A 10711-nucleotide genomic window follows, 5' to 3' on the forward strand; every position below is an offset into this window, starting at 1 on the left:
CCTTCATCAAGTGTGTGCGACAAGCAGCCAGCCACACGCTGGGTGCTGGGCACACATGACTCACCTATGAAGAGCTATAACCACAGCACTTCTGCAGAAAACAGCAGTGACGCGCAGTCACCTGAAGTTCTGCACTGGTTCCCAGATGTGACACCAAAAGCACAAGCAAGAGAAGAAAAAGACAGATAAACTGGACTCCATAAAGATTTACAGTGGCCAGGGAGATAGCTCGGCATCCTAAGTGCCTGCCTGGCAAGCACAAGGTTCCGAGTTCAATCCCTGGTACCCCCCCAAAATTTTTTACAGTATTTGTGCTTTAAAGAGCACTATTAAGAGGGGAAGGGGCAGACAGGGACAGAAGATGAGCAAGTCATGTAGGAGGCGGCGGTACTCAGATACCTACAAAGTCCTGCACAAACAGCCCCATTCAGCGAGATCTGAATAGTTATCCCCCAAAGGTAAAACAATGGTCCATAAGCACGTGAGAAATGTCCAACATCTCTCATCAGAAAAATCAAATCGAAATGAAGAGACTGCAGGTGCTGGCCCACACCAGTCACACGGCTCCTCAGGAGGAGCCGACAGGAGAGCTGCAAGTTCAAGCCCAGCCTGGGCAACACAGTGATTCAGTGAGGCCCTGTCTCAAAATAAAACACTATAAAAGGCTGGTAATTTAGTTCAGTGCGAAGGTCATGTATTTGATCTGCAGTACAGGAAAGAAAACAAAAGTAACACTCCATACCCAGTAAGACTTAAATTGGAGGGAGGTTAGTGAGTTGGCACAAATGTGGAAAAATTGGGCCTTCGGCTAAGGCACAGGGGTGTGGTCACCTGGGAAGACAGTGTGACCCTCACGGAAGGGGATGATCACTATGCCAGGTAGCAGCACCGACCCCAAGACACAGAAGGCATGTCCACACAGCGACAGCACTCTGAGGCACTGCTCATGGACCCCCGGAGGGAACAGCCCAGGTCAGAACGTGGTGCATGAGATACCAGGACATCCCCAGCAGTGACGTGTGTGATGGTGTGAAAGAGGAGGAAGGAAGGAAGCCAGAGCCGACAGGCTGCACACTGAGCCTTTGCCTGTCTGGACCACCCAGAACAAGTGCTGCAGGCTGGGGAGCGAGGCATTGCCTGGGATGAAAAGCTGGGCCTGCTGTGTGTAAGAGGCCCCGTGCCACTTCAACGGTGACCACCTGTTAGGCATGGCAGCCACTAACGACCAGAGGGGGCTTGGTGCTCCACATCCGGGAGACAGCAGGCTGGGTACAAGTGCATCCCTGGTTCTGAACAGGGCGCTGTGCGCACAAACCTCAGGCAGGTTGCTGCCCCTGCCCGCTGCACCGGATGATCGCTAACCCTAACCGAACCAGGCCCCACTGCGCCACCCTGGCACGTCACAGGAGGCCAGCACTAGTTCAGCGCATAGTTGAACTGGTTTGTGAACTTCTCGTGCTTCTTCTGGTCCACGTGGTTCATAGCAGCAGCCACCCTCTGCACCGCCGCCCTGTGGGGATGAGCAAAGCAGGGGCTCTGAACAGGTGCAGGGTCCATCCTGCACAGGAAACTGCCCTTGGCCAAGGTCCCCCAGCCCAGAACCTAGCAGCCTCCAGATCTCTGTCCTGCACAGCAGCCAGGGCTGGGGGGCGTGGGGCCCGGGACAGCCTGGTGCCACAGAGCCTACCATGCCGTACTCCAAGCCACCTATGGGGCCAGCTCCTGGCCTTGCTCCAGCCACGGGCCTTCGGTCCCTAGGAGAGCACGGGGAGAGCTCCTGAGCCGCCCACCTCAGCCCCCCTCCCCCACCCTCGCAAGGCCACTGCCCCATGGGCCCCCAGGGCCGGCCGGGCAACACCACCAGTTAGCAGGCTCCTGGCATTCCCCTTGGCAGGCGGTGGCAGCCTCACAGGCTCCAAGGACAGCAAAAACACCGTGGGCACGTGTGCAAGGAGGCAAGGTGAGGCTCAAGAGCAGGGGTCTGCTGACTAGGCTGGAGACCAACACCACACTGTACCCCAGGTGGCAGTGGGGCGATGTATACAGTTACAAACCGCCCAGAGATCACCATGGCAACAGCATGCCACTAACTAGGGGCGGCAGGCAGACATGGATGAAGTACATGCTCACCCCACCCGCCTGCCGGGGCCACCAGTAGGGGAAGACAAGGTGGCACCCCAGGAGACAAACAGGGTGTCCAGAGCAGCTCTCAGCCCTCCCCTCAGAGGATGTGGGGGTCCCTAGGGAGATGCCTGCAGCCTGGGGCACAGCAGCAGCCCTTACTTGGAGAAGATCTTCTTCTTGAGGCGGGCCCGTGAGGTGCTGGCCTGTGCCCGCACATCTGTGAGCTTTGGGTACTTTCTTCTCTTCTCCTTGCCCTTCCCACTGCACCGGGCTGAGCCGAGGTCCACCCCTGTGGCCACCTCCACATCCTTCATGAACTCGGGGTCCTGCCAGTCTAAACAAAACCCACACCTTCAGGAAACACCAGCACCAACCCAAGCCCTTGGCCCCAAGGGACACTGCATGGGCCTCACCCCCAAGAGGCGGGGTGAGGGGGTCAGGCGACAGGAGCAGGGAGGCTGGTCCCACATCCTGCAGGAGTCCTAGACGCCCACAGCTCAGATGGGCCAGGGAAGAGCCAGGCAGGGCCCAGAGGCCACTCCTGGTGTGGCTCAGGCTACATCGCAAGCTGCTGGCCATGCCACAGTGGGGGCCCAGCATCCTCAGGGGCCAGGACCTGGGCAACTGCACCCTCTATTCTCTCGTTGACCAAGCACGTGACAACTAAGTGACCTCCCACAGGTCCGGCACTCCAACAGTGTCCAGTGGTACCCCATGTGCTAGCAGAGGGCAGGAATGGGGCACAGGGCACCAGAGAAGCCAGGCTGAGGGCCCCTCAGACGCATGGCACAGCCTCCCCCAGCTGATTTTTTGCAGTGAAGGAACTCGGGGCTCCATGACTCAGATACAGGGACGATTAATCCAAGATTAAGGAAAACTGTCTAAACAGTTTATCTCCCAGTAATAAGAAGGCGTCACAGTTTAGGAACCCAGTGAATGGAGCAATTGTTTAAACACAAGGAAAAACGGCGGCCTCCAGTGGAGATGGAATGGACACCTCAGGAAAATGAAGGAGCAATTTAAAAGCCTTTGAAGAAAATCAATAGATGCAGGCTGCACGGCCTTCCTGGGCTCCGATGGGCCCTGGGGCGCCGCATGCATTGTCACTGAGGTTAGTGCCAGGGAAAAGAAAATTGCCCCGTGTGTGAGGGAGGCGGGATCAATACTGCAGTTAGTAAAGAGACGCTATTTCACATTTGACTGGCCAGCGGCTCAGGCCCGCAGCCTGATACCTGTTTGTTAACAAGCCACTGAGGGCTGGAAAACCAGATACTCTTCAGGGCTGACACAAAAATAGGCACTTAATTTGCTCCAGAGTGTGAGCCACCAGGGAAGGGCTCGGCCCGGAGATTAACAGGTCAGGCCCTCCCGCCACTGGGGCCCAGGCCCTGTCTCTGGGCAGCTAAGTCTCAAGGGTGAGAAGCCACAAAGGGGCTTGCGCAAGGGTGCCCTCCCCCAGGACAGGCCAGACAGACCCTGGGCCAAGCCAGACCCAAGCCTGGCCAGCCCAAAACACCGCAGGGTGGCTCAGAACCACCCTAGGAGACATGGCCTGGACCTGGCAGTGGCAGGGACATGGGGGGGGAGTGTATCACTTGCCACTGGCCCTGCTGTTCAGGGCCCATGGCTAGGTGGCCAGCAGGGCACCGCCTACTCCTGCAAGACACCATGGGGCTGCTGAGGCCAGCAGAGAACCCACCCTGGCCACACTACCTGGGCCTTCTGGAGTAGGTGCATCCACAACTACCTGAAGCTTCCTGCATGCCCCTGGGTCCCCCAGCACCCCTCAGTCATGTGGCTTGGGGCCCACCATGCTGCTGGGCGGCCCAGTGGCAGAGTCCGCTGTGTCCACCCTTGAGCTACCTGGGCACTTTGGCTGCTGCCACCGCCGCTGCTGCTCTCGGATCCTGTCCTCTGGGTCAAGGGGCTGTCCCGCGTCGTCTCTAGGAATGATCTTCCCATGGAAAGGGCACTGCAGAGCAAGCACAGAGGGGCTACTAGCTGGGACATGTTCCCTTCAGAGGGGTCCTGGGAGCTGCAGGGTCAGAAGCTCTGTCATCTTCCTGTCTGACAGCAAGAGCAACAACAGGGGCCGGGGAGACAGCTCAGTGGAATAAGTGCCTCCTTGGCAAGCGCGAGGGTCTGAGTTCAACCCCCGGTTCTGCCCCCCCCCCCAAAAAAAAAACCCAAAAAACAAAAAAGAGCAACAGTGCCATGCAGGCCTGGTGGTGCACTCTCAGAATGCCTTACTCTAGGAGGCTGAGGCAGGAGGACAGCAAGTCTGAGACTAGTCTGGGAAACTTAATAACCTAGTGAGACTGTCTCAAAATAAAAAATAAAAAAGGGCTTGGGGGGCGCTCAGTGGGAGCCCTGAGTTCAACCACAAATACAAATAAAAAGGATCCCAGGCCCCAGTCCATCCGTCTGCAGTCATTTCCCTCGTCCCGCTCCCTCCACCCAGGGAGTCCCCACTGGGCACCCTGGCCTCCTGGTGCTCAAGCACCTAGCCCTTTGTGCACCCCAGAGGACAACTATGTGGACTGTGGCAGTGGGCAGGAGGCCGAGCAGGTTCTGACTGCTGTATCCTTGCGGCTGGCCTAACTTGCAGCTCACCTTCAGCCGGTCCTGACGCTCACAGAGCCGGCCATCGGGCCTTGGGGCTCGGCAGCGGTGCTGCACGGGTTCAAACTTCCCTGCGAAGGTGATGCGGCGGCTCCGGAGCAGTTCACAGACGTCCGCACTGTCCACCTCCCCCTCCACCTCGCTGGGCTTCCAGAAGCGGTGCTCGGAGTCGGCTCTGCAGAGCAACCAGATCGACAGGGCACCTCGCAGGGCCTGGACCAAGGTGGCTACACCCCACCTGTGGGCAGCATCCCCTTGGGCCAAACCTGGACACCATAGTAACCAGCAACAAGACCAGGGCCCCTCCCCACTGTGCCTCCACTGGCTAAGGGCCCAGGCTAAACCCTGCTGGAGCAGCCACCATTGGCCTCTGATGGCTGCTGAAGATAGTAAAGCACACTGTGACTCTGTGAGGCAGACAGGGAGTGAACCCCAGGAGAGCTGCTGGGGATACTCAGGACCAAGGCTGGATTCAGCTTGCACCCCGGTGCACTGTGTCCATCCTTGGGGACATGATGTCCCTCAGCCACCTCAGCCACTCTGGTACAGTGAGGCTTAGAAGCAGCAGCTGTTTCCAGGGAGCACAGGCCATAAGCCATGCCAGGCGGGCACACGAGAGCAGCTGCGCCCTTAGGAAAGGAGCATGCTGCGGGCCTCCTCAGCAGGGCTTGGCACTGCCCAGGCCTGATGTTTCATGGTACTGGGCCTTGGGAAAGCTATGGCACAGGGTACACGTGCCCACCCATGGCCCACAGGCCCTGGATAGACTGGGGCAGTGGCCACACTTGCCTAGTGCCTCCACTCCCAGGTTGGCAGAGACTAGTCACTTTGGCCAAGTGCCAGCCCAGGTGTGTGGAGGGTTAGATCTCAGGGCTCTAGGTCCTGATGATGGCTGAACCCAAGCCGACAACCCATCTACCCTACCACTTGTCCTACTGTGAGGCCAGGCTTCAGCTGCACCCACTGCCCCAGAACCAGGGCAGGCCACGTGGCAAGAACACAGGTCTTGTGGGTGTGTCTGGTTGTCAGACACTCCAGGCAGAGTTCCCAGGTGCCCCTAGGGAGCAGGACCCCGAACACAGAGGCCTCTGTCTTGTCCACCCACCTGTCAGCTGTACATGCAGGCAACCACCCCCATGGCAGCAGCCTCTCTGGACTCAGAGGCTACTGCTGCCTGTGGCCACGGCGTAAGTCTGTGGTGGTGAACCTGTGGTACACACACAGCAGGCTGTCTGTATTAAGGCCAAAAGGTTCATTACCACTGGTGCAGATGGTCAAAGCTGGGTGCATCAAGCCCTTGCTCTTGTACTAAGCCGCCTGCCATCAGAGTCTGGTCGAGGGCTTAGACCAGGGCTCTGCTGGCCACAGAGCCTCCTGGGAGGGAGCAGAAGGTTGAGGTCCACGTGGGCCTAACTATTTGGCCCCTGCTATGGAGAGCCTCAGCAGGTCAGGGCTGTGTGCCTATGTCCTCATGCTATACAAAGGCCAACCTGCCCCAAAGGAACAGCAGCAGGGTACAAAAAGCCCAGGCCCAACTGGGCCCGCTGCACCCCAGGGACAGCATGCCTGCCTGCACTCACTTGAAGATCTTCCCAGCCACCTGTTGTTCCTGGCCCCAGTAGCACAGGTCCACGCCAAAAGGCACAACAGGTGCCCGGGCTCGCTCTGCAGCCAGCTTCTGGGCCTCTTCAGGCTTCAGTGGAGCCCTGGAATAGGGTAAAATATGACGACCACCACTCCCTCCCACCCCACCGTGAGCCCAGAGCTGCAGGGTAGCAGGAAGAAGCCGTGGCCTCCACCCTCTGGGCCTAGGCTTCACCCTGCCCTGGCTCAGGGCTCAGCACAAGCTCTGACCTTAGTCCCTGGCCTGTCTCTGGGCTTCCTGATGCATGTCCCTAAACCCCGAGCAGCAGCCTAGCCACGGGGCCTCTGACAGGGGAGACTGGTAGCCGCTGTACCCAGCTGATGCACTGACACTTTAAGGAACGTGCCCGGTGTCCCTGCCTGGACAGATGTTAGCTGGTGCCTCCTGCAGGGGGCGGGGGTCTTGGAGCCAACCCAGGCTGGCTGCGTTCTGGAGCAGCAAGGAGACCGGAGTCACCTGGCAGGAGAGGGTGGGGCAGGGGGCCGGCAGCCCTGCAGCCGACACAGCTGAGCAGCAGCAGAGGTGGGGTCTGACACCTCCTCCTCCCTCTGTGTTCTCCGCGCCTGAGCAACGCTTGCAACCGCGTCTTTCTCCAGGGTCTGCGGCAGGGCCTCCAGCTCCAGCCCTGAAACAAGATATGAGTCCACCTGACCTCCACGCAAACCTGAGACGGAAGCTCTACGCTGCCACCCCGTGCCTGCGTGCACGCACGTCATCCTCTGACAGCCCTGAAGTGGCCCCAGCACTCCACCTCTTGGGCAGGGTCATACTTGGTGGGCACCACGGACGATGCAGGGCAGGATCCAGGTGGACATCTACCCTGGTCTCTGCAGCTGGTTGGCCCAGTCCATAGGCACTCCTTGTGAGGACCCAGGGCGAGGCCACCCCAAAGCACAGTGGATACCCTGGCTGAGCCTCCAGTTCTTTCCTAGCCCTCTCGTCCTGACATCTCCACCCCAAGTTTGGCCCAGGGCATTCCTCACTTAGCTGCAGCCTCTGAAAGGTGCCAGGGCCAGTTGGAGCTGTCCTGGCCCTGGGCCTGGAGTTAGGTTCCTTGCAGTGCTGGTCAGATGCCCAGGTCCAACCAGGAGGGGCATCATTGCGGATGCAAACATTGCCCCCAGCTGGATGAGGCCACAGTCCTACAGCTTTACCAACTTCCCCATGGAATATGGTAGAGAATGCTAACTTCATGTAGCCAAAAAGATAAGGGTAAAGACCCCTCCGTAGGGGCCGGGTAGATGGCTCAGTGGAATAAGCACTTCCCTGGCAAGCACAAGGGCCTGAGTTCAATCCCCAGTTCCACACACACACACACACACACAAGACCCCTCCCTCCTTGGCCTGCTCCACCCTGCCCTACTCCCCATCAGGGTCCAGGCGATACCTGGTCTGGCTCTTAGGCTGCCAATGGCAGGGACCACCCCATCTTCAAGGTTCCTGGCAGGTAGGCAGAGGAGGTATCAGAGTCTGGATTAGAACTTGTCCCAAGGGCAGGCAGCCTGAACCAAAGCCCCTCCTCCCCAGTGCTCACCAGCTAACCAAGGGTAGAACATGGACTGGCAGGGAAGCTGAGGCTTCCAAGAGTATGAAGCCAGGGAAGAAAAATGACCAATGAGCAATGTTTCCCAGGCCAGACAGAAAATAACATGCTCCACATTCACAGGATGCACACAGGCATGCGGTAAACCCCCTCCATTGAGGAAAAAGGCAGAAAAAGACAGAAGAAGTTACTCGCTGGGCCACAAAGGGCAGAGGACAGCAGAAGCCAGTAAGCGGCACTACACTGAGGATTGGAGGTATGGTATGTGAACACCCAAGATCGCCATCCTCAAGTCTGGCATCCTGGAGGGGGAAAGCAGCTGACACAAATTCTGCAACTGGAAGAGTCACTGGGGGCCAGAGTGAGAACCAGCTGGTGATGCTGGGAAGCCAAGCACGCTAAGGACAAAGAGAAGCTGCAGGTTGAGAGACACTCAAGGTACCCAGCTAGTGTATCACAGGAGGGAGTAGGACAGACTGAGGGACGACAAGCAAATCAGAGGCTGGGGTCTGCCTGAGAGGAAACCACATGCTCAGCCCGCACGAGGCCTTGGCCTCAGTCCACAGCACTGCAGACTACACAAGAAAAAGCATGAGTGACAAATCCATTGGGAAACCAGGAACAACCAGCATGGAAAACTAGCAGGTGCAAAGCTATTCTAGAAAATGAAAGGTGGAAGAGGAGGAAAACCAAACAGCAAGAGCAGAGACAGCAAATCAAAAAGGAAGTGTGGTCGGCAGAAGCACAGGGGGTTTGAAGGAGCAGCAACCCAACGCGCACCCCAGGAGGCCTACTGGCAGCTCAGGGGCTGGAGATGCAGGACAGCAGGGGGTACACATGCAGCAGGAAGTCTAGATTTTAAATTACAAGAAGTCTGGATTTTGGGGCTGGAGAGATGGCTCAGTGGTCTAAAGCACCTACTTAGAACAAGCTTGGCAAGGCATCAGGGACCGCGGTTCAATCCCCCAGCACCACATGCCAGCCAGCCCCGCCCCCTGGTGGGCTGAGCTGGCCACACACACACACACCACTCTCTCTCTCTCTCTCTCTCTCTCTCTCTCTCTCTCTCATAAATAAAAAAAAAATTAAAAAAAAAAAAAAGAAGTCTGGATTTTAAGTTAAGATAGCACATAAGAAAGGGGCACATGGGGCGGGGGAGATGGCTCAATAGAATAAGCGCTTCCCTGGCAAGTGCAAGGGCCTGAGTTCAATCCCCATGGACAGATGTGCATCTCAAGTGAAGTCCAGAACCATGGACAGATGTGCATCTCAGTACAGGGTATGACCCCATCGGCCGAGGTGGTGACAGACCTTGCTCGGCCCAGGGAGAGGCACTGCAGCCCAGGTCTACCTGACAGGACACAAGGTGCCAGCTGCCCTTCAGGACACCCTGGTAGTCCCATCCACATGAGGAAAGCCACTCAGCTTACACTGTTAGACTGCTTCTTAGTTAAGGCACAGGACAGTGACCTCATAGCCAAGAACACTTCCTGTCCAGGCCTGAGGACAAGTGTGCTGGCCCCTCTGACAGCAGAAGGCATGATAAGGCCATGCGAAAGGCAATGGCTCAAAGCTGCCTATGCTCCAGGGCCCTGGTAGGTACCTGGCAGAGATGCCAGGCAACCCCACATGGCAAACGCTATCCCCGGTGTCACTTATAAAACTTGGAAATACCCCACTGGCAGGGCGCCCGTCGCCCCCCACGTGCACACACAGCTGGGCCGGCAAGACTGGTAAGTGAACAATGTGACATTTAGATAGATACAATCGCAGCCAGAGATCAATATGAGAATTCCTGAGAGTTACAAGAATGAAATATATTTTTCATTGATTTGTTGTTTTAAACCATTAGGAAGATGGGTAAGCGTGTTAGAGCAGGGTAAACACTCAGGGCACCCAACACACTACCATTTTCACACTGTCGTGGAAAATCAATCTTACTGACAGACTTCCAAAGTAAGCCCCAAAAGCAGAGAGCCCTCTGCAGGCTGAGACCGTGTCCAGGAGAGAGAAAGGCATCCTGGCCACCACGGCCTATGGCGTCTGATCCCAGCACGATGCCTTCCCCCAAATGGACTCCTGAGCTTGCTTTCAGACTCAAAAAAATGTCCAGATGCCCCTTTTTGTTTACACTGGCCAAGTGGCACCTATTTGCCTGAAGCACTAAAGCAGACAGTGCGAGAGATAAATCGATAGCAGGAAACGGAGAGGCTGGGGCTCCGCACGAAGTTAGGCTGCCGCGCCTGACATTATTGATTCTACCTCGTTCAGCTGGCCTTGTAATTAAAATGTAAATTTGAGAAAGAGATTATGTCCTGACAGAAATGGTAGGATTAAGGGGAAGATAAAAGGCCCTCCATGAAAATTCAGAGAAAGAAATGAGAAAGAAAAAGAGGCTGATTTCCTCAGTCGTGTGGATTTAGACTAAATCTAACTACTTCAGATTCACCTACGTTTAATTGAAAAAACGACAACAGAATATAAACTAGTATTATGAACTGAGCTGGCCCCACACAGTTCCTAGGGGCCTCCAGGGCTCCAGAGCAGAGGGTTTCATCAGGGACCAAGGGTCTTCTCTCATCTGAGCCCCTCCAGTCCTGTCTAACTCTGCAGCCCAAGCCTATGGCCTTCTTCTGAGTCCTCGGGCTTAGGCCCTGGGATGCGCAGAGTGCCAGACCTGTGCACCCCTGTGGCTTGCTAGAGACCAGGGGGGGACAGTGCCTGCCCGGGATGCGCAGAGTGCCAGACCTGTGTACCCCTGTGGCTTGCTAGAGACC

General features: G+C 56.9%; 1 protein-coding gene across 5 annotated transcripts in view; it reads right to left on the bottom strand.

Moving 5' to 3' along the window:
- Positions 1 to 1409: 1409 nt before the first annotated feature.
- Positions 1410 to 10711, bottom strand: part of Uvssa (UV stimulated scaffold protein A) — a 27662-nt gene continuing 18360 nt past the window's right edge. For all 5 annotated transcript variants that reach the window (XM_023700292.1, XM_023700285.1, XM_023700296.1 and 2 more), the window contains 6 exons: positions 6848 to 7016; positions 6327 to 6452; positions 4738 to 4921; positions 3988 to 4096; positions 2284 to 2458; positions 1410 to 1510 (listed from right to left, as the gene is read on the bottom strand). In XM_023700292.1, coding sequence (XP_023556060.1) covers positions 1417 to 1510; positions 2284 to 2458; positions 3988 to 4096; positions 4738 to 4921; positions 6327 to 6452; positions 6848 to 7016 — 857 coding nt within the window. In that variant the 3' untranslated portion in view covers positions 1410 to 1416. The remainder of the gene's footprint in view (positions 1511 to 2283; positions 2459 to 3987; positions 4097 to 4737; positions 4922 to 6326; positions 6453 to 6847; positions 7017 to 10711) is intronic.

Source organism: Octodon degus, unplaced genomic scaffold, assembly GCF_000260255.1.
Source record: "Octodon degus isolate 3935 unplaced genomic scaffold, OctDeg1.0 scaffold00006, whole genome shotgun sequence".
In the NCBI taxonomy this organism is placed as follows: Eukaryota; Metazoa; Chordata; class Mammalia; order Rodentia; family Octodontidae; genus Octodon; species Octodon degus.